The 23669-nt window shown below is 44.5% G+C and overlaps 1 protein-coding gene across 2 annotated transcripts in view; it reads right to left on the bottom strand.

Moving 5' to 3' along the window:
• Positions 1-23669, bottom strand: part of LOC115203968 (erbin) — a 139266-nt gene that overhangs the window by 12472 nt on the left and 103125 nt on the right. For both annotated transcript variants that reach the window (XM_029769104.1, XM_029769103.1), the window contains exons 8-21: positions 22804-22867; positions 22518-22592; positions 21503-21647; positions 20656-20728; positions 14122-14251; positions 13800-13915; positions 11951-12020; positions 8933-9032; positions 6122-6243; positions 4910-5083; positions 4164-4337; positions 3927-4059; positions 3450-3633; positions 1374-2910 (exon numbers count right to left, since the gene is read on the bottom strand). In XM_029769104.1, the coding sequence (XP_029624964.1) occupies positions 1374-2910; positions 3450-3633; positions 3927-4059; positions 4164-4337; positions 4910-5083; positions 6122-6243; positions 8933-9032; positions 11951-12020; positions 13800-13915; positions 14122-14251; positions 20656-20728; positions 21503-21647; positions 22518-22592; positions 22804-22867 (3097 nt within the window). The remainder of the gene's footprint in view (positions 1-1373; positions 2911-3449; positions 3634-3926; positions 4060-4163; positions 4338-4909; positions 5084-6121; positions 6244-8932; positions 9033-11950; positions 12021-13799; positions 13916-14121; positions 14252-20655; positions 20729-21502; positions 21648-22517; positions 22593-22803; positions 22868-23669) is intronic.

Genomic DNA, 23669 nt, shown 5'->3' on the forward strand with positions numbered 1-23669 from the left:
AGTAATATTGTTCATGTTAACATTCCACATGCTCTAACAGCAGGCAAGCATGCAGCGAATCACAAAACATTTTATTTCATACATTGAGTTAGTAGCAGCTTGTTTGCTTGTTACTCCAAACATACTGATGCAACATAGACACGCTTAAGAAACAATACATGCTATACGTAGAGCCTTAATAAGCCCAGACAAGTGCAAACTGTTTAAATTTCAATATGTAGCTTTCCAGTACAAATCCGTTCCATTTATCAGGATCCGACTGTACTGCCATTGACTACATGTTACAGTCAAACTCAGACCACAGAATCTGTTAACGTGGTTGTGTTCTTTAAGGAGATTTCAGCACGTAACAAGTCGATGCTCTACAATTTAATTAGCAAGGAAATGGAATAAAATCAGACGAATCATTCTTGTGAACAAGTGATTAAATGGCATCTCCCACTCATAATTTTCTCCTCTGTCTGTTCTGCTGGGCCTCTCCTAATTAAGGATCAAGTGAGTAATCTCTCCTTTTCAAATCGAGGCCATTCATTCCACATTCTAAATCATATCACTGACTAAACTATGCGTCTTAGATAACATCAGGGTGGTCACTTTCATGGCTGCGTTCTAAAACGTGCCCATTGTGGTGATGAAGTGGACAAGGAGAATGCAGACTGTAGCCCCCCTCAACCTGTGGTACCTAGGGACCAGAGGAGATCCCCATCTTCATTACTTGTCCCATTCCTTTGCATAATTCTGAACTGACGTCAAGGAATGGGACAAGTAACGAAGATGGTGAAACAGAAACGCCACTATAATGAGGTTTCTGAATGGACGGTGTGAGGTCATCTCGGCAATGACGTGATCAAATCGAACGGACCTAATAACAACCTGGGCTGATGACATCATAACGGTGTGATGATCCTAACACGTTCCCAATCAAAAACACAGGTGACCTCTATTAGAGCTGGGACGATAAACCAAAAATTAAACATCGGCACCAACCAAACCGACATTTATTGAGGACATTTTACTGCTTTCGACAATAACGATAAGTAGCCTTTACTAAAAATGAAATAAGTCTGCTAATATGGGCTATTGCTAACAGAACATTTGATAACTACAACATTCAAAGTAATAGTAGTAGTTTTAAAGGTAATATAGACAATTAACTGGTGTACTTAATGGTATTCACTTTTTATCGTTGAGATAATTAAGTCAATTTAGAGAGATGGATTTTTGTCCATATCACCCATGTTTGACCTCTTATCGTGGCTATGCCTTTAAATCATACTGGATTTCTCTTAGTGGCCATTGAGACTATTATTAAACATACTGAATGAAAAGTACAATTAAATGGATTACTCATGAAATATTATCAAATACTCTACCTTTTCCATCTTCTTGGCCTCGATGTGGCGCATCACCTGATCTCTCCAGTCCACCGGTACCCTTCCTCCTGCTCCCGGTCCTCCCGGCCCATCCAGCAACGAGTGCTCAGACTTCACCCTGGCGTTGGGCCTCTTGCTGGGGCTGACGTGCTGGTAGTTGAAATCGCTGACTGACATGGTCCTCTCGGGCAGCTCATGGGGCTGTGGCCTGGAGCTCTGGGGCCTTGGGGTGCTGGGCCCATCAATGCTGTATGTACGGGCCGACAGAGGCCTCTGCATGGCCTGAGCCATGGCCAGCGGCCCCCGGCCCAGGGTGTGGATGTCCCTGTACGTCATGTACTCTCCCTCGGGCACCTGCATGCGCCGGGGGTCCCCCATGGAGGAACTGCTGCTGCTCTGCCTCTGAAGGGTGCCACTCCGTGGCTGACCTCCGAGGGGCAGGTGTCTCTCCTTAGCCCACATGTCACCGGGCGTGGGCCCCGTGGGCGGGCCTCTCTGCTGGGCCTGGAGGAGGTAGGGAGGAGCCTGGTTGCGGTTGGAGTAGTTGGTGTTGGCCAGAGAATGCTGGGGCGGAGGAAGGAAGCCCTGGTCGGGGGGGACGGGGGTCCTCTGGGTCCACAGGCCGTCTTTGGGCATGGTGCTGCTGGAGTACTGGACGTTGTACTGGGGCGGCGGGCCCATGGCCATGCCAGATTGGACGGGGTAGCGGCCGGTGCTGACGGGGGGCTTGGAAGAGCTGGAGAGCAGGTCGGAGGAGGAAGCTGAGGAACCGGAGTAGACCTGGAAGGGCTGGTCGTTGAGCAGGGAGGCTGACTTGCTGCGGACGATGCTCTGGCCCTGGGCCCCTGGGCCGGCTCCGGCCATCCTGCCCACTACGCCACCCTCATAGGAGCCCCCCTCAGCGTCCAAGGAGTACAGCTTCATCCCCCCCGCCTCGACGTTGGTGATGCTCTGAGCCTTCGCCACTACAGGAGGGGAGCATCGTTTCTCCGGGGACAGCTCCTCGGTGCTGCGAGACAGAGACATGTTGCTGCTGGCCGTCACGCCCGCAGAAGCCGTCCGCACCATCGACGTGGCAGAGTCCACCCTCATAGGCGACACAGCCAGTCCCTCGCTGGAGTGGCTATTGAAGTGGTCGCCCAGCTGGTTGCCGTTCTTCAAGTGGTCCGTGATGGGCGCCGTAGAGTTGTCATTGTTATACGGGGGAGGCAAGTGGTTAAAGTCTTCCTTGGCGCTCGAGCCGTTCGGGCGGTCGTCCGGTTGGACCACCATGTTGTCCGGCTGCAGTGGCAGCTTGGCCAAATTCATGTTGATCTGATCCCATTTGGTGTAGGCGTCACCCATGCCGTTGTTGTTGCCCTTCTCGATGAAGGCCAACCTCTCCATGGACAGGTCGTAGTCACCCACCATCTTCTCGGGCTTGGACTCGTAGCCCTGCTGGGTCTTCAGGAGGGCCTGCAGGGACGTGACCGAGCCATTGCCGTTCTGGAGGAGAGGGGTGCTCTCCTTCCGCTGGTTCATGTTTACATCCTCTTGCCTGGAACAGGAAGCGCAACATATTGATTTGTTGTTGTTGACGAGTATTGTGCCATACAGAGTATAAGGGGGCGGCAGGTAGCCTAGTGGTTAGAGTTTTGGACTAGTAACCGAAAGGTTGCAAAATTGAATCCCCGAGCTGACAAGGTAAAAATCTGTCGTTCTGCCCCTGAACAAGGTAGTTAACCCACTGTTCCAAGGCCGTCATTGAAAATATGAATTTGTTCTTAACTAACTTGCCTAGTTCAATAAAGGTCAAATAAAAAAATAAATAAGGAAACAAACAGACTACCACGCAGCTTAGCAGGAACCCCGACCTACATCCCAATGACTAGGAAATCCCACCGGCTTATTTACATCGAGTATGAGCACACACTAAGGTATTTTCTGAGTTGAGCCAACATTTCAATGCAAGGGGGAAAATACTTATTTCACTAGGACCTTTATAGCTTCTATTTTCAAATAAATCACATGCCTAATATCAAGGAAATCACACCATCCATCCTCAAGAAACCTAGAGAGGAACCATACTGCACCCACCTGCTTTTGGGTAGGAAGGGCATCTTGGCCTCTCTCTCTGGGGTGCACAGCGAGTTGTCCTGGCTGCTGTCCGTGGTCAGAGACACAGAGTCCGACATGCGCGACGGGGACGAACAGTTGCTGTTGTTCTGATTGCTGTTGGCCACCGTCTCGTCCAGCAACGAGTCAGCGTCTTTACCGTCATCTGTCAGACGAAGAGAGGAGAACTCGGTCAGCGTGTACACATTGTTCTGACGGGGTTTAGGACGATTTCGGGGGGTGTACTACCAAGCTGTGTACCCTGAGGACAGTATACACATGATGTAACGAACGTGTTAATACTACATAGAACTACTTAACTCAAATTAAGATTTGTCCATAAGTAACAACTTTGTTGCATATGGACAAACCCTAACTTGAGTTAAGTACCAGCATTCTAGCCATGTACTACTTCTAGTGGTGGTGAATCCTGCAAGGAGCCACTGGTCTGGGTGGTACCTTTTTTGTCCTTAGTTAGGGCCACCACTTTGGGCTGGTTGATGGTGATCTCGATCAGAGGAGGTCTCATCTCCGCTATCTTCATCTCCTCCTCCTCAGACGAAAGCTCCTCGGAGTCCTGCAGAGAAAAAGACTTGACACACAAAAACAATGTAAAATAAAAATCCCCAAATAAATGTGCAAGGGTCAAAATGTGTATGGCCAACGAGGTGTGCAGCATGTTCCGTAGTAGCATACCTCCAGGGTGTCCTCATGATTCATGGTCCTGGTGTTGTCGGAGGTTCGGAGAGAGGTCTTCTGGGAGTTGTAGGATTCAGAGGTCTCCAGGGGTGCCGTGGAGTCCTGAACACAGACAGGCGCTTTGGGCTCCATCTCCACTGGCTTGCCGTTGGCACAGGGAGCCTCAATCACCTGGTTTAAACCCCGAACCAACAGAAGGTTATATAAAAGGAGACGTGTTTCTATTACAAAAGAGTCATTATTAGGTTATGTTATTTGTTACCCATTTAACTTCTAAATAAGTATTGGACAGAACAGTCTGAAAACACAACTGTGAATTCCTGTTGATCTCAGGTTTATTACGGCTGATTGTGATTCCACTTATTTCCAATATATTATGTTTAACATATCAAATGAAATGAAAATATTTGCAAATACTTGTGGACATGTGGAGCAGTCGTTATTTTCTCTCATGCAATCGTCCAATACAATACCCCAGGATTCCCCAACTGGAGGCCAGCAGGTGATTTTATTCCCCCCCCCCCCCCCCAAGTTTTCTAAGCAAAAAAATGTATTTAACAAAAAAAAAAACAGCCTGCAGCTGAATCTAGTTGATCCCTGCAATACACTGTATACAAGTTGTTTGTTGTATTTACAGAAAGCATAAGAGTAGAAACTAGACAGTGTCTGTGTGTATGTGTGTGTACGTGCAGTTTGCACGTCTGCCTGTGTTTCCAGACAACAGGGCTCAGATGGAGGCCAACCTTGACTCCCACGTCCTGCACTCCCACATGGTTACGCTCGCTAGGTCTGGCATCCTTCCCTGACTCGTCGCCTGACTCGTCCTCCTTCAGCCTGTGGGCGACTGACTGGGCCGTCTTCACCATGTTCTTCAGCTCATCTGGGTACGGTGTCGGGTAGCGCTTCAGGTTGCCCTCCTGGAAACACACACACGCATGCGTCACACACACACACACACACACACACACACACACACACACGTGCACATAGTGGAGAGAGAGCGCGACATGCACATTAAAACCATTGACCACAGAAGGTCCCTCGACTAGGGGGTGGGAGTTCGGTAGGGAGGGGGAGTTGGGTTTGCCTGCCAAGCGGCGGTGACGCCACCGCTCCTCAGTCAGACTGACCGTTTGAGAGGCGGTGTGCCTCTTCCTGGCCCGCCCTCTCAGTCTGCTGGAGAGACACTGCAGCCAGGCGGCCATATTGTTGTGCCAGTGGGAGACGGTGTGAGACGGCACAATAGGTGGGAAGGAAATTATTCAGAACCACCGCACCATGAGTTTCAGGCAGCTTCCATTTCACAACGAGACGGTAGACACCAAACAACTAAATGGAAATTCTGTAGAACTTGGGTGCAGGCACACACACACATCTCTCTTGAATAAAAGGGACAAAGGGAAAGGCCAATCTTTTATGGGTTGTAGCTTGAAGCACAAGATGACTAACAGCTCTAGGCTGTGTGCCAAATAGCACCTTATTACCCTATGCAGTGCACTACTTTTGACCAGAGCCCTATGGATTCTGGTCAAATACAGTGCACTATATAGGGAATAGGGTGCCATTTGGTACACAACCTAGATTTTCCATTATAACAAGAGGAGATTGAAAAAAAGCTTGCTTTTGTGCCAGAAAGCCCATTTGTAACCCTTGCTCCAGTGTTTTAACAGCCTTAACAACTTAGTAATGAGAACTGTGTAATGTGCAAAAGCAATGAGAGTACAGAGCAGCGTTATTTGACCCTTGTTCTCGACGGGGCCAAATGGAACATCGTTTGTCATCTACTTTCATTGCATAGTGTCACCCTCAGTTTGTCATCCGCGCTAGCTACAATCTATAGCACAGCAAGTTAAGAGAGTTTGTTTTTCTTGGCTGCGTGCGTACACAAGGGTGTGTGCTTGTGTGTGTGTGTGTGTGTGTTCGTTTGTGTCTATGCATGCGTGTGGGGTACTGACCCGCGGAGGCGTCTCCCTCTCATCCTTGTCCTCGTCACACTCGAAGGCCACCTGGGCTCGCTGCTTCCTCTGCTCCTCCCACAGGGAGGGGTTAAAGCTCTCGCTGTCAGAGCTGGGGATGTCTGGGGAGGAGAAAGACAACCACACGTCAACCTTTATGCAGAATTCCAATGACATTTGTTAAACATACATCTAGAGATAAAATAATTGAATAAAATATGAAACCTTAGCAGTTATGTACCACTAATTAAAACATCCTCCCCTGTCTAGAGTAGGTTTTTCAGTTCCCCCCCCCTGAAACCATACGGTATGGAGCCTTAAATATATGTTTGCGGTATCAATATCACTTGATATCCACAAAAATGTGTGTGTGAGGTAAATTCATAGTGCTGAAAAACTGGTGGGAATTCTGTTTGTTTTTGACAGCTTAGCCCAGTCATGTTTCCAGACCAGTTCTCTAAGCCTGGGCTTAGTACCCGTATACCAGGCGGTGTCAGAGGAAGGCCCTAAAAATTGTCAAAGACTCCAGGCACCCTAGTCCTAAACTGTTCTCTCTGCTACCGCACGGCAAACGGTACCGGAGCGCCAAGTCTAGGTCCAAGAGGCTTCTAAACAGCTTCTACACCTCAAGCCATAAGACTCCTGAACATATAATCAAATGGCTACCCAGACTATTTGATTTGCCCCCCTTCTACACTGCTGCTACTCTGTTATTATCTATGCATAGTCACTTTACTAACTCTACCTACATGTTCATATTACCTCACTTACCTTGACACTGGTACCCCCGCACCGGTACCCCCTGTGTATAGCCTCGCTATTGTTATTTACTGCTGCTCTTTAATTATTTGTTCTTCTTACCTCTTACTTTTTTTTATTTTGGTATTTTCTTAAAACTGCATTGTTGGTTAAGTAAGTAAGTAAGCAAGCATTTCACTAACAACTATACCTGTTGTATACAATATTTCCTTCAGTGGTAGGTTTTTAAATCCAAAAGTAACATCACTCCTGTAGCATATTTTGAGTATTTTCGGGAGATTTAATTCTCCCTGCAACTTCACCAGAAAGCCGCTGTGTCAGACTTCATGGTAATTTGATCCGACTGGTGCAAAAAATATGAAATTGCCGCTATGGTGATGAAAAGGGCTCGGATTTCTTATGCGGCTCCAACAACACTTTTGATGACCCCTGGTCATTCCAATTAAGGGGCTGAGTAGATCTGGCGGGTGCCACAAAAACAAATTGTAACGCAAAAGCAGTGCACTGATAACAGATTCACTATTTCCCCTCCAAGAGCTAGCACCTGTGGCTCTCCTGAACACCGATTCAGCTTGTTCATTACAACAACAACAAAAAGTCATAGGTGAGATAGAGTCACTACCAGACTTGGATTTAAAGTTTTTCTTCTCTTTGCACTTGATCTAGCTTGCATGGCGCAAGGAAACAAATGGAACTTTCCCAAAAGTGCAAGCCTTGTCCACCCAGCCCCGTTCAAATGTCAAGCTAAATCAGCTAAAGAAAAGAAAAGAAAATATAAATAATATCTAACTTGTAGCATCCTCGACCGACTGGAGGTCAAAGAGAGCAGGCTGGCTAACTGATGTAACAGTACACCTAGTGCCCAAGAGGGAGGGGTAACGGATAGTGTTTCTACACGGTCCTCCTCAGAGTGGGCCGTGACTGACATCGATGGTGGCCCAGTTCTATTCGATTGATGAAAGTATTCGGAGGGGAAACATGGCATTCGTGTATCTAAAATCATACTATATAGATCTTGAGCCGCACGCGCATCAACCACCTTGCAACTCCCTGGCTATTTATAGATTTAATATATACATATATATACTGTACCAGTCAAACGTTTGGACACACCTACTCATTCAATGGTTTCTCTTTATTGTTTACTATTTTATACATTGCAGAATAATAGCGAAGATATCAAACTATGAAATAACACATTAGGAATCATGTAGTAACCAAAAAAGTGTTTAACAAATCAAAATATATTTTATATTTGAGATTCTTCAAAGTAACCACCCTTTGCCTTGATGACAGCTTTGCACACTCTTGGCATTCTCTCAACCAGGACAGGAACAAAAGGGACAATATATCCAAGACCCCTTGATAAAGTTGCTTGGATTCCAAATCTGAGTTGTTGACCAATGCCATTACTGTTGAGTTAACTTCCAATCAGATATCAGACCTACAGGATGTTATCACACCAGAACCTACCCAGAGATGTTAGACAATGGAGGATGGCAAGAGCAACACAGAAGGTTGATTTTCTGAGAAGACAATAACACCTTTTCAATAGAGTGTAAAGAGTCACTTTGGGGGCTGGGCCACCCTACACAGTATAATAAAATAATGATTACAATCAAACCTTCTGTATCTTAGTTTCATTATTCAATGTCTTGTGGGGCTTGATGTGGGTATTTCAATTAAATCACTGGAGAACAATATTTTCTTCATTGGTAGGTTTTTAAATAAACAAAATAACATCTCTCCTGCAGCGTATTTACAGTATTTTCACGAGATTCAAATCTCCCTGCGACTTCACCAGACAGCCGCTGTGTCAGATTCTGTGGTCATTTGATCCGACTGCTATTCGTGGTGCTGAAAATCAGATATTGCCTCTATTGAGCTTGAAAAGCGCTTGGATTTTATACGGGGCTCCCTTAATACTTTCTTTGGGGGGGACACCCCTGGTCTAGGTTGTCTAGTGTAGGATGTATTGGAAAAGCGAACAGAGTCTAGCCCACAGATAATAGGCCATAGTATTAGTCTAAGACTCGGTTGTCTAGTACTCACAGTCCTCTGTCCTGGTCTGCTGGGGGAACATATAGTTGGTGAGAACCGTCTTGTGGGTCTCTTGATCCTCCTCCTTCTGCAGAGGGATGAGGGGCTTCGACTGTGGACGGAGGGGAGAGAGAGAGAGACAATATAAGACAGTGCAATAATAGTAAATGTCAAATATCCTTATGGCTTATGAAAACTGTCAGGAAAATGCAATTCCTTGCCAAGTAATAGTTTGTCAAATAAGCAAGGGATAGGACAGTCATAGGAATCTTTTATGGATATGTATTCACTGGGGTTGTCACTAGTTACCACAGCCACAAAGTAAAAACAAATAGTAGCATTTTAAGGTTAGGCATACAATTAGCAGTGTGGTTAAGGTTAGGTTTAAAATCACAATTTAAGAGAAATTGTAGAAATAGACGGGATTCATGATTTTGTGGCTGTGGTAACTAGTAACAAACATTCACTGGTGGAAATCATCGATTTCATTTGGTTTCCAAACCTACTAAAGGCTTTGGACAGTAAATTTAGGAGATGATCAGAGCTGTATTTCTTTGGAGGCGGTCTAGTGTGGCAGGAGTAGGGCTGGGCAATGTATCAAATGAATTTGAATGTATGTTTTTACATGATATTCCAAATGCCTATATCGCAAGAATCAAGTCATTTTTTGTTTTTATGAGCCTTTATGTCCGCTAGTTCTCGTGTTGTCTTTTTGGTCTCGTCTCCTTCTGTGCTGTTTGCACCTTCCCATTTACACCAGAGATTTGTATATAATGAGGAGATGCTCATGTCGCCGCAGTATGTGAGCGGAGCTGGAGCGGATCGTGCCCAATTTGACTGGAGCGTGGAGCGAGATTCCCAAAGGCTGGAGTGTCAGCCTTCTCGCCCTCTCCAACTTCGCTCCAGTAGCGCTCCCGTCACGAGCTCAGGGCATGTCCGGCCCAGCATGCATTTGTAGTCTACTTGTCTGCTGCTATAGCCCCTTGCTTTAGCTACTGTCATGGAGTTAATAAATGTTTTCATAACATTTGTCCCGTGTGGCTCAGTTGGTAGAGCATGGTGTTTGCAACGCCAGGGTTGTGGGTTCGATTCCCACGGGGGACCAGTACGGGAAAAAAATGTATGAAATGTATGCATTCACTTACTGTAAGTCGCTCTGGATAAGAGCGTCTGCTAAATGACTAAAATGTAAATGTAAATAACGAAACTGATAAAAAAAATGGTGCTAAATCAAGGTGACTTGAGGACCAAGAGCAAGAGAGGGAGGCAAAAGAGGGAGTGTGGTGATGTAGTGTCCTCAACTAAAAAATCATTGTGAAATCTGAAAGACAAGTATCCCAAAAGCATGATTGTGTACTTACTAGATGCACATGCTAAAAGAAAGGAACAAGATGGGTAGATAACTAAGTGTGTCATTGCAGCAAAGTATTTAAAAAAACGTTTCATTCAGAATCTTGTTTCTTATGGTCAGAGTCTTTAGGTACCTTTTGGCAAACTCCAAGCGGCTGTCATGTGCCTTTTATTGAGGAGTGGCTTCCATCTGGCCACTACCATAAAGGCCTGATTGGTAGAGTGTTGCAGAGATGGGAGAACCTTCCAGAAGGACAACCAACTCTACAGAGAAACTCTGAAGCTCTGTCAGAGTGACCATCAGGTTCTTGGTCACCTCCCTGACCAAGTCCCTTCTCCCCAGATTGCTCAGTTTGGCCGTGGTTCCAAACTTCTTCCATTTAAGAATGATGGAGGCCACTATGTTCTTGGGGACCTTCATTGCTGCAGAAATGTTTTGGTACCCTTCCCCAGATCTGTGCCTCAGCACAATCCTGTCTTGGAGCTCTACGGACAATGCCTTCAACTTCATGGCTTGGTTTTTGCTCTGACATGTATTGTTAACTGTGGGACCTTATATAGACATGTGTGTGCCTTTCCAAATCATGTCCAATCAATTTAATTTACCACAGGTGGACTCCAATAAAGTTGCAGAAACATCTCAAGGATGATCAATGGAAACCGGATGCACCTGAGCTCAATTTAAAAAGTCTCATAGCAAAGGGTCTGAATACTTATGTAAATAAGTTCTGTTTTGAATTTTTAATACATTTGCAAGAAATCCTAAAAACCTGTTTTCGTTTTGTCATTATGGGGTACTGTGTGTAGATTGATGAGGAAAAAAGTAATTTAAACTAGTTCAGAATAAGGCTGTAACGTAACAAAATGTGGAAAAGGGGAAGGGGTCTGAATACTTTCTGAATGCACTGGAAGCCACAACCAAAACATGCTTGTTTTGTTTTAAGAGAGCGCTTCTCCCTCTCTGGTCAAATCTTCTCAGCATAGCGAATGGTCAGCGGCTTTCAGTGTTCAGCTTTGGAGAAAGGCCCTCTGTGCCATATGGTGTGTCTGCAGGATTAGACGCCATGGAAGTGTTTTATTACGTTTAATCTGAGTTTTGGCGGGTTGTACTGTGTCAAATGGGATTAGTCCATGGCTGGCTGTCGGGAGCTGCGGGTTGCACCACTATACTTGGGTCGCTCGTTTTCTTGCCCCAGAAAATGACCACCAATCCCCATGCTTTCCACAATGACCACCATCGTGTGCGAGGTAACAGTGGGTAAAGCTATCAATGCCTCCGTCAGCATTGGCTGATTGTTAGGCCTAAATAATCACAAGATCTGGAGTTACTGTAGGGGTTTGACATGGTTTTATTACGGCGTTTGAGAAGTAGAGCGACATGGAAGTGCACTGGCTCCCACACGTTAGAGAACATCTCAGAGACCACGTGTGTGTGTGTGTGTGTGTGTGTGTGTGTGTGTCAGACATTCAATTACAGATCTCCCTTCCACTCATCATATTCTCATGACACTGCAGGGAGGCTTTTGAAACAAGAGGGTCAATACAACAAGCACCTTGATGGTCCATTCAAACAATGAACAGAGATTTCCCCACGAGTAAAGAAATAAGCCTATACGGAATACAGTACGAAGCACTGAAAGCCCCATAATGGAAGTGAAAGCCAAGAGGCTGTGTACACACCTGGTTCTCAGACAGCCACATAGCAGTCATCTGGTTGAGCTTGGTGAAGCTGTAGGGAAGATTCCTCAACCTGGAGACACAAACAGAGAAAGTATTACAGTTAAAAGTCACCCTGCACATTACCGACCTGAGAAAGATATGGAACAGATATTAACTGACAACGAAAAGCACTATTTAGAGAATAGGGTGTAATATTACATATCCATAATAACTTAACTTAAACCACACTTCATTTTACAGATACTGCTGTCCGATTTTAATAATGGCCCAAATCTTTAAGTGCTATTGTCTAACGTCTACAGGATAACTTTTTAAAGTGCACAGAGAATTAGATAGACTATCCTCTTATGTTTGTTGTGTAGTAAAAATGTTCCAGTAAGATTTTTATTTGTTTCTTCCTGTGAAGCACATTGAGTTGCATTCCATGTTTGAAATATGCTGTATAAATAAAGCTTGATTTGATTACATCTTGAACAGGTAGGAAACAGGTGCTGTGTCAAATGTGTCTCCAAGGAACGATAAATAAGTGGTCCCGGGGTAATAAACAGGTCTCTTTCTCGCTGTAGAAACTGGAGGATAGGAACTAATTTACAGCAGGTTACAGGGTTACTGCTGAGTCATGGTAAAATCTATTTAGTGCTGCTGGCAGTGAGAGGACTGGAGCGGCTAGTGCGTCTGTGGCCATGCCTGGAAAAACACCTGGAAATAACCCCTATTCCTTCCTGATGGAGGTTTTGTGAGTGTCTGAAATCAATCCACTCAATCTTCCTGGTCCAAACGTTATCTTCCTGGTTCAAGGCTTTAACTCCTGTATCATTATTCACCAATGATTTACTTCCAGGGTCTCCGGGAATTTGGGTAAGTGTGTGCAAAGTGGGGGAATGCATTCTGATAATTTTTCTCCATTGTTGACACACAGCCTGTGTGTGTGTTTTTTCAGCGCCTTATATAATCCACTTTGGTGGCGGACGCAGCAGACAGAGATTGCGCTGGTGCCAGCGCTGGTTCCAATAAGCTGGATGGACATGTTTTACAAGGCACCATGTGGCAACAGTAGAGTGGCTTTGCACAATAACGGGAGCAGCTGGTAGACCGGTACCCATTTTAACTACTGTGTTAAACTAGTGTGTCGTCTGTTCGAGCGCTCCAATGAAACCCTTGAGAACACCGGAACCAATGGGAAAAGTTAGGGGAGATCAAATTGATTTGCGTGATGTTCACAGCAATACATAAGCAAAAGTTGCCGTAATTCATTGTGTCGTCAAGTTCCACGGATGAAAGATTGGGTTAACGTGATGCTGTGAAATTTGGGCTGTTGCCATGGTACCACATATGGATGTTCAACCATTTGTTTTATTCATAAACATCTCCATTTCAGCTGCATGTGAACTAGGCTAAGTAAAGTAAATACTGTGTGTGGAAATGTGTAGCCTCTCCTGCAGAGTCTGTGACTCTTCATTCAACTCTGACAAATGTGCTGCCTCCATCCCACTAGTACTACAGATTCATTTGCACTACAGTCATATTTTCAACAATGCCTACACCCATGTTTTATGTGATTAAAGTTCCCCCATCTTTGCTGGGATAAGGACTTTAGCGGGTTGAGATGGTGGTGACGAGATGGTGGTGACGAGGGCCCAAACAGGAGTACAGGGGGGATGTGACATGGGAGAGTTGCGCCGAACCTGGATAAGACTGCGTGATGAAGAATGACAGACTTTCTAAATAAAAGAGGCCACATCAACTCTGGTCTCCTGCCTATCTGGCTGCTTTCCAGATTGCATCGACAATCTGACTGGACTGCCACCTGGCTGAGACGGGAGGAGTAGAGACAGGAGGCTAGACTCACTTGTTGTCACTGAGGTTGATGACCTTGAGCTTGGTCATGTCTCCCATCTCCTCGGGCAGAGACTCCAGCTTGTTGGAGTGCAGGAACAACACGGTGGCATTCTTCCAGCTGCCCATCTGAGTGATGTGCAGATAAGAGGGATAGGACATAGAGGGATAGGACATCAGCACACAGCTGGGGCCGGACACGATAAGTTGATGTGAAACACACACACACACACACACTTGATGTTTTGTACATAAGCTCACAGCACAGCGTACACATAATAACACAAACACACACTGACACTCGTAAACACACCGCGTGGGACTCCAATGCTCACCTCTGGGGGCAGCTGTGTGAGGAAGTTGTGGTCAGCGGCGAAGGTGCGTATGCTGACACACTGTCCGATGGAGGAGGGCAGAGCCTCAATCTCGTTAAAACTACAGTCCAGCTCATCCAGGGCTGCCAGCCTACAGAGGTGGAACAAGAGGAGGAAGAAGAAACAGAGGGAAAGGAGGAGGAGGAGGACAGGCAGAGGACGAGGAGAAGAGAAAATAGGTGTTTAGTGTGGACAGGGCTTTGGTTGATTTATTCATTCTAGAGGTATTTTATCATGAGGGACAGGAGACAGCTTTATACCATAGTGAGGGAAGTCCTATAAAAGGTATTTTTCCTGCTCGAACTAGCCAACAGTCCTTGGAATCTTTATCCCCTGTCAAAAGTCCTATTTCTGACTGACTCAGCTACCATAACTATCTAGGACTGCACTACACGGCATATGACCCTTCATGAAAAAAAGTGTACACGATTATTCTGCGACTGCAAGACTCGCTGGAGAAGAGGTTCCTCTATTTCCAAAACTCTTCCATACTGTATCTGGTTCTCATGAATATGCAAGCTAGCATACACTGAATATATCATGGCGTTTTTATTCCAGCATTAATACAAAAAAGACATACTGCGTCTGCGGATAGATGTTTCACATGTGAATTTTAAGCTGGAGTTGAGCCAGAGGAGCCTCTGCTGAGGCCCCAACAGCCGGATGTTCCGGTTCTTGAGGGGAAATGGAAAGAGAGCCTGTGACGCCACTTCCACTTTTGGACGTTATCAAGGCGACACTCAATCTTAACTCTTCCTCCACATTTACTGGATGAACAGTGCAGAAGAGAACCCAGAAAGTTTTTGTTTCCTTTTCGTCAAGACCAGTATGTGGGGGGGGAATCTAGTTTCAGACGTTTATTATACTCAAGCTACATTAGATTAAGCCAGAGTAAGCACATGCAACCAAAAACATTGCCATGCGACCAGCAGTTTCATTTTGGGAGAACTGTGCACCCAAAAGAATCTCTCTCAGATAATAATTGTTGTAATGATAAGGTTTCGCTGTACCATTGTTTCCGAGTGCCCTAAAGGGAAATAAGGTGCAGATTCGTTAGCGTCATGGTTGCACCAATACTACAGAGAAAACAGCTTGCTTCTAGCCCAAACAGGTCAAAGGATCTGATCCATATGAACAAATAAAAATCTTCCTATTAAAACCACATTTTACATTCATAAACCATGTCGTGTGCCATTCTAAAACTACTTGCACGCCGCTAACCAAAATCGTGATTTTACACAATGTAGAAACTTATATTGCACAAATGACTTCGTAATTTCAATGACAGGTATTCTCATCAACATTTGAGCTTTTATAATAAACTGAAGTATTTACAGTGTTACATACTCATTTCTAGAGCACAACATGTTCTTCAAAAGTAGTTAGACTTCATATAGGCTATCTCAAATCAATAAAAAAAATTTTTTTGCTACTACTACAATTTGGGAGCACCAGTGATACCAATGAAAAACGTTAATTTAGAACCCTGGTCACAGGTAGACCAGAAGGCATTGCAGGTGCGCTGCATTCAAATCAAATAATTGTATTTGTCATATGCTTCGTAAACAACGGGTGTAGACTAACAGTGAAATGCTTACTTACGGGCCCTTCCCAACAATGCAGAGAAAATTGAAATGGAAAAAATACTCCAAAAATAATGACAAGTAATACACAATGAGTAAATATAACTTGGGTATATACACGGGGTACCAGTACCGAGTCGATGTGCAGGGGTACGAGGTACTTGAGGTAGATATGTACATACACAGTACCAGTCAAAAGTTTGGACACACCTACTCATTCAAGGTTTTTCTACATTTTTATTATTTTCTACATTGTAGAATAATAGTGAAGACATCAAAACTGTCAAGAGTGTGCAAAGCTGTCATCAAGGTAAAGGGTGGCTACTTTGAAGAATATCAAATATATTTTGATTTGTTCAACACTTTTTTGGTTACTACATGATTCCATATGTGTTATTTCATAGTTTAACAATGTAGAAAATAGTACAAATAAAGAAAAACCCTGGAATGAGTAGGTGTGTCCAAACTTTTGACTGGTACTGTAGCTAGGGGTATAGTGACAAGGCAACAGGATAGATAAACAGTAGCAGCAGCGTATGAGTCAAAAAAGGGTCAATGCAGACAGACCGGGTAGCTACTTGTTTAACTATTTAGTAGTCGTACGGCTTGTGGGTAGAAGCTGTTCAGGTTCCTGTTGGTTCAAGTCTTTGTGTATTTATGCCGCTTACCACGCGGTAGCAGAGAGAACAGTCACTTGGGTGGCTGGAGTTCCTGGTATAGAGGTCTGGTATAGAGGTCATGGATTTGTATTTATTTTTATATTTAACCTTTATTTAACTAGGCAAGACAGTTAAGAATACATTTTCATTTACAATGACGGTCTAGGAACAGTGGGGGGGCAGAACGACAGATTTTTACTTTGACAGCTCGGTGATTCGATCGATACACATTTCGGTTACTGGCCCAACGCTCTAACCACAAGGCTAACTGCCGTCCCGATGGCAGGGAACTTGGCCCCAGTGATGTACTCCGCCTTGCGGTCGGATACCAAGCAGTTGCCATACCAAGTGGTGATGCAGCCAGTCAATATGCTCTCAATGGTGCATCTGTAGATCTTTTTGAGGATCTGATGGCCCATGCCAAAAACCCTTTCAGCCTCCTGAGGGGGAAGAGGCGTTGTCGTGTCTTCTTCACGACTGTGTTGGTGTGTGTGGACCATGTTAATTCCTTAATGATGTGGACACCAAGGAACTTGAAGCTCTCGACCTGCTCATCCCTCCGTTTCCTGTAGTCCACGATCAGTTCCTTTGTCTTGCTGACGTTGAGGGAAATGTTGTCCTGGCCCCACACTGCCAGGTCACCGACCTCCTCCCTATAGGCTGCCTCATCGTCAGTGATCAGGCCTACCACCAGCATGTTGACAGGGGACTTAATAATAGTATTAGGTGAACAGGGAGTACAGAAGGGGACTAAGCATGCACCCCTGAGCGACCCCCCGTGTTGAGGGTCAGCGTGGCGGATGTGTTGCTGCCTACCCTCACCACCTGGGGGCGGCCCGTCAGGAAGTCCAGGATCCAGTTGCTGATTGAGGTGTTTATCCCCAGGGTCCTTAGCTTAGTGATGATCTTGGAGGGCACTATGGTGTTGAACCCTGAGCTGTAGTCAATGAACAGCATTCTCACATAGGTGGGAGGGCAGTGTGGAGTCAAATAGAGATTGCGTTATACGTGGATCTGTTGGGGCGGTATGCGAATTGGAGTGGGTCCGGGGTGTCGAGGATGATGGTGTTGATGTGAGCCATGACCAGCCTTTGCAAGCATTTCATGGCTACAGATGTGAGTGCTACGGGGCGATAGTCATTTAGACAGGTTACCTTGGCGCTCTTGGGGACTGCTTGAAACATGAACGTATTAAAGACTGGGTCAGGGAGAGGTTGAAAATGTCAGCGAACAGCTGGTCAGCGCATGCTCTGAGTACGTGTCCTGCTGCAGCTGACCCTGTGCCTCAGTGTGTGTGTACGCGTGTGCGTACACACACATACTGAAAAACAGACAATAAAGTTCTATTGAAAACAGAGACGCTAGGAGAAAAGGCTGCATACGCAGCTGGGGATTTCTGCGCTATGAAAAATGTAAATGCATGCTTTTCTAAAGGCAAAGTGAGATGGACCTGCTGCTTGCTGGCCAGTCACCAAAGGCTGTGGGATAAAAATAGCTGATAGAGGAGAACAACTTGTGTTGTAGTACTATTATTCTCCATATTCTCTATGTAGTGGTTCCCAAACTTTTAATAGTCCTGTACCCCTTCAAACATTCAACCTCCAGCTGTGTATCCCCTCTAGCACCAGGGTCAGCGCACTCTCAAATGTTGTTTTTTGCCATCATTGTAAGCCTGCCACACACACACACTATACGATAAATCTATTAAACTTAAGAATCAGTGTGAGTTTTTGTCACTTCCCACAAGCCGGGTTGTGACAAAGAGCTCTTATAGGACTAGGGCACAAATAATAATATAATAATAATAAATGTTGCTCTTTATTTAGCCATCTTACATATAAAACCTTATTTGTTCATCAAAAATGGTGAATAACTCACCACAGGTTAACGAGAATGGTGTGCTTGAAAGGATGCGCATAACTCTGCAATGTTGGGTTGTATTGGAGAGAGTCTCAGTCTTAAATCATTTTCCACACAGTCTGTGCCTGTATTTAGTTTTCATGCTATTGAAGGCCGAGAATCCACTCTCACATGGGTATGTGGTTGCAAAAGGAATCAGTATCTTGCCAAGAAACTCTGAGCGCAGCCCTATCTAGAAATCTGGCAGTGGCTTCTGATTAAATAACATTTTCACAGAACCACTTGTTGCAATTTCGATGAGGCTCTCTTGTTCAGATATCAGTAAGTGGACTGGAGGCAGGGCATGAAAGGGATAATGAATCCAGTTGTTTGTGTTGTCCGTTTTGGGAAATGGCCTGCGTAGTTGCTCACCCAGCTCACTCAGATGCTTCGCTATATCACATTTGACATTGTCCGTCAGCTTGAGTTAGGGAGTAACTGCTTGCACACGCGTTACCACTCCACTATGTCTCCCTGTCATGGCTTTTTCATCATCAGTACAGACATCAACACAGCTTGACCACCAAAGTCCATTTGATGTCACAAAGCTGTCCAGTACTTAAAAAATATCCTCTCACGTCGTCCTGGTTTCCAGTGGTTTGCGAAAGAGGATGTCTTCCTTAACTGACCGCCCATCAACGCAACGGACATATACCAGGAGCTGTGCCAGGCCCGACACGTCTGTCATCCAGCTGTAACGCATAATATTCACTGGCTTGTACGCGAAGCTGTAATTGTTTCGTGAAACAGTGTTGTTTGATGAAGACATTGTCTGTATAGTTTTTATGGCCCTTTTCCCCCAGCATTGTCCCAGCCATATCCAGAGCAGCAGGAAGAATTAAGTGCTCCACAATAGTATGAGGCTTGCCTGTCCTAGCTCATCATAAAAGATGCTTCTAGCGCCTTCTTAATGGTATCTCTTGCTTTTATACATGTCTTACTACTGGAAAGTCGTCTTTATTCTCGCTCAGAAAACTCATGTGGCTTATTTTTCAAATTGTCATGTTTCGTTTCTAAATGTCTGCTCAAGAGTGAAGGTTTCCGGCGAGAGAGTAACGGTTAATGTTATGGGATGTTAATTATTTGACTAGGCTACCTGTATTTGACATTGTATTGTTATTTCGCTGAACAATAGATGGTTAAATTAAATTTTTTGCAGTGAAACGAGACTACTCAGGCGAGAAAAATACCTCATCCAAATGTATAGCCCCATTGGAAAATATAAATATACTGTTTGAAAATGTGAAGGGAAAAAATGAATAATATTGATAATTGTATTTTTTACAATGTGAATCACATTTGTATTTGGCGTACCCCCGACGGCATTGCGCATACCCCAGTTTGGGAATACCTGCTCTATAGCAACCGAGTAAAGAGAGGAATCTGATTCCGCTGCTCAGAAGTCAAGACCAGGGACAAACAAGAGTGTAGGACATCGAACACAACTCAAGATATAAAGCAAATTGAATGAAATACAAGATTAAATGCATTTAATTAGTATGCTTTACAATCCTGGTCTGGGATTAAACCACGGTTCCCCTGGCAATCACATATTTATAATCCCGCCAAGAAACTTTTCCTAATCCCGGACCAGGAAATACAAACTAACATACAGGGTAATTGGCAATGTTGGGAAACAAAAACAAAAATGGACCAGAAGGGGAAAAAGACAAAATAACAATGTCAAAATAAAACAGAAAAATTATAAACGAAGTTGCCAATTTAGCACTGTAGATCTTTAAATGCAAGTTGGCTACCACACATACTATGTTGATGGATTAAAATGTAATTGGTCTTTGTTTCTCCATACAGATGATCACGTCTATAGTCAGAGTTCAAGTCTTACATTGGTAAATTAGAGTGTGCGGCTTTTCCTTTTCTTCCACAGAGGTCAAATCTAAACTTGGTCAAGACCTGCCTGTATTGACTTCCGTGTCACCAGGAAACAGCAGTCAACTGCCAACAACTGGCCTAACCTGTCGTAAGTAGTTGAGTATTGGCGAAGCAGACTTAAACGGCGGCTTTAATCTGTCAATACGGTTTTAGGATGTTCCTGGGGTCAGGGATTACCATTGTACCCATCCACAATAGAGCAGTCAGGATTAGTTAACTCACCTAAATCATTGGGACTAACGCCTCAACCACTACAATCACTGACAACCGTGAATCGTCTCATATCTGGCACATGTGTAGAATGAGGTCGATGGGACAAAGGGCTTAGGTCAATTAATCAAACCTAGCCCTATATTGGTGTACTGTACTGCAGCGTTCTGTGATATGATTGGATGAGGATCAATGTGAACCAATCAGGATGGGTTTGGTTGTTTTAAAACTATGGCTGTAGTAGTACTCACCCTCCGACAGAGTCGGGCAGATACATGAGCTGGTTCTCATCCACTTTCAGGGCGGTTAGTTTCTTCAGGGAGCCTGAGAGGGAGGGAGGGAAGGAGGAAGAGGAGGGAGGGGAGGAAGAAAGAGAAGAGGGGTAGAGAGAGTGAATAAGAGGGCGGTAGGATGAGAGAGAAAGATGCATAATACATTAGGTAACAGCACACTGCTACAGTGCACACACAAATCGATTCTGATTCTCAGCTGGATCACCAAAAGAGTATGCATTACAGTAATGCAACAGATTAATAATTAATACCACCAACAATACTGTAACTGGCTTTACGGCCATCGCTTGGGGCTTAATAAATTGCTAACCGAATCCAGCTGTACGCATTTGCGTCATTTTATTTAATGGGAAAGCAGAGTATCTCTCATCAGAATGACAGCTGAATGCTTAGACATAAAATTCCAAGAGGGCTGCCATAAACACATATCCCCGTAAATGTTATCAGATATTTAGATGTTCAATCCATATCACCGTATAAATGTAAAAATGGTGGATGGAACAGAAAACTGCTTTGGTGAAGAATCCTGCTTCTGGAAGTCCACTTCTTCAATATGCATCCAGGCGAGTCATTCATTCCAGAATGAGATTCAATTAAAGCCAATATTCCTCTTCCCCCAGAATAACAACCAACGACGTTCATTAGACACAAATCAACAATGGCTTGGCAGAGGCCCCATGTCTGGTCATTGGGCTTCGTCATACAGCCTTTATCATGAGGTAAAGAGTTGGGCACTGTTTGTGTATTCATGCTGGTCTATCTGTTGGTCTGTGGGTATATACAGTCTGTGTGTGTAGCCACTCACCTATGGATCCGGGCAGCTGTGTGAGTGCGTTGTTAGAGAGCAGCAGGTCCTGCAGGCTCTCACAGCCACAGATCTGCTCGTCCACCATCTCCAGGTTGTTCTTGGACACGTCCAGGTAGGACAGCTGCTTCAGAGTGCCCAGCCGCTAGAGAACACAAACATGCGTGAGTACACACACACACACACACACACACACACACACACACACACACACAGCTATGTCTTACAATACTTGGGGACTTTAGGGGACCAAATATTGATTCCCATTATCCCTAACCCTGAAGCCTAAAATACAAAAATGTCCTCACTTCAAATCATTTTTGTTGGTTTACTATTCTTGCGAGGACTTCTGGTAGTCACAAGTATAGTCAAACGTGTACACACAAACAAACAGATCGACAAAAGTACAACCTAATATGAGCCTGCTTTCACGGAAACGAACGAAAGACAAAAAGGAAAGGAGAAAGAATGGTCTGGCTCCTGTGTTTTGAGGAGCGTTTGGTTTCTTAATTAAACAGTAATTTCAATGTCATTATAACAAACACTAGCGCAATGAAATGCAGTGTACATCGCAGCGTTCCTAGGCATGGTTTATGAGGCATTCTTTAATAATGTTCTACAGTGAGGCCAGGCAGTATTCAGTAATCCTAATCCAGGGACAGCCTGTGATTACAGGGTTGCTGTCGAAATGCTTGCGGTGCGCTAATGTTTTAATTATGACCTATTTACCAAACAAGCTGGCAATTTCCATGAGCGAAAGAGAGTGAGAGGCATTACGCAATACGTGCTGATGACGATGAACCACAGCAAAACACAATCGTTTGGATCACACAATGACGTCGAACCAACAGATTAATTGGTCTGTGGATTCGTCATTAGCGACAGGAATCTTATGACGCTGGACAGGGAGCAAAACGTCTTTAATAATATCGTACTATGTTGGCTTGAACAGTTTTGAGTTCACACACAGTTTGTGTCTCTGGGGAATGTTTTGAATAGCAATTTATCATCTTACCCCTGGTAAGAACGTCAGTCTGTTTCCATCCATCCACAGCTCTTTGATTCCAGTGAGCTGCTCCAATACCTCAGGCTGGGGGTAGGGGTGAGAAAGGGAAAGAGAGTGGGGGAGAGGCAGTGAGAGAAAGAGTGGATGGAGAGAAAGAGTGGGGAGAGCGAGAGACACAGAGAGAGGGACAGAAAGGGAGAGAAAAATGAGAGCTCATTTCATTTACAACCATTCAGGAAGCCAATGACTTTCGAGTACTGAGGTTCAGCCGAGGGCAGGACAGAGAAACACTCACCACTTCGGTGAACTCGTTACTCCCCAAGTCCAGCCTCTCTAACTGGGTGAGCTTGTGCATGCTTCTGCAGAGAGAGAGAGGGAGAGAAAGAGATTGATGTTGAGTTAAGGAGCTGGGAATAGTCAACCACAACAGCAGCATCAAAGGATTACCCTGCCATTCTGCAGGGTTACTTAGAAATCATTAAAAAAAAAAGAATTGGAGCCATCTCCGTACAGATATCGAACAAAACACACATAGAAAATGAATGATGAGTTAATTATTGAGTATTATGTGTGTATGCACAGTGCTTATAAAAAGTCTACACACCCGACATTTTTTTACATTTTGCTGCCTTAAAATTAAATCTAAAAAAGGGATTAAATAAATAAAAAATCCCTACAGATCTACACAACCTACTCCACATTTTCAAAGTGAAAGAAAGTCATAGAAAATGTGTATGACTGACATAATTGGATAAATCTCCATCCCCCTGAGATAATTGGCGGAAGCACCTTTGGCAGCCATTACAGCTGTGAATCATTTGGTTCTACCAACTTTGCACAACTCTTAGGGCAACATACATCCATAATTTATGTAAACATTGCTCAAGCATATTACATTAGATTGGGAATCATTGACGGACAGCAATATTTAAACCTCGTCTCTGATTTTCAATCATATTTAAGTCAGGATTGAGAGTAGACCACTCAACACCTCTTGGTGTGTCTTTGGCATTAAAATGTGTAGAATTGTCTTGCTGAAAAATACAACTATCCCAGGGTTAGGTTTTCAGAAAACTGAGGCAGGTTTTCCTCAAACTCCTTTCATATTACTTTTGATCCTGACAAACTCCCCAGTCCCTGCCGATGACAAGCATACCCATA

This window comes from Salmo trutta, chromosome 12 (genome assembly GCF_901001165.1).
Source record: "Salmo trutta chromosome 12, fSalTru1.1, whole genome shotgun sequence".
Classification (NCBI taxonomy): Eukaryota; Metazoa; Chordata; class Actinopteri; order Salmoniformes; family Salmonidae; genus Salmo; species Salmo trutta.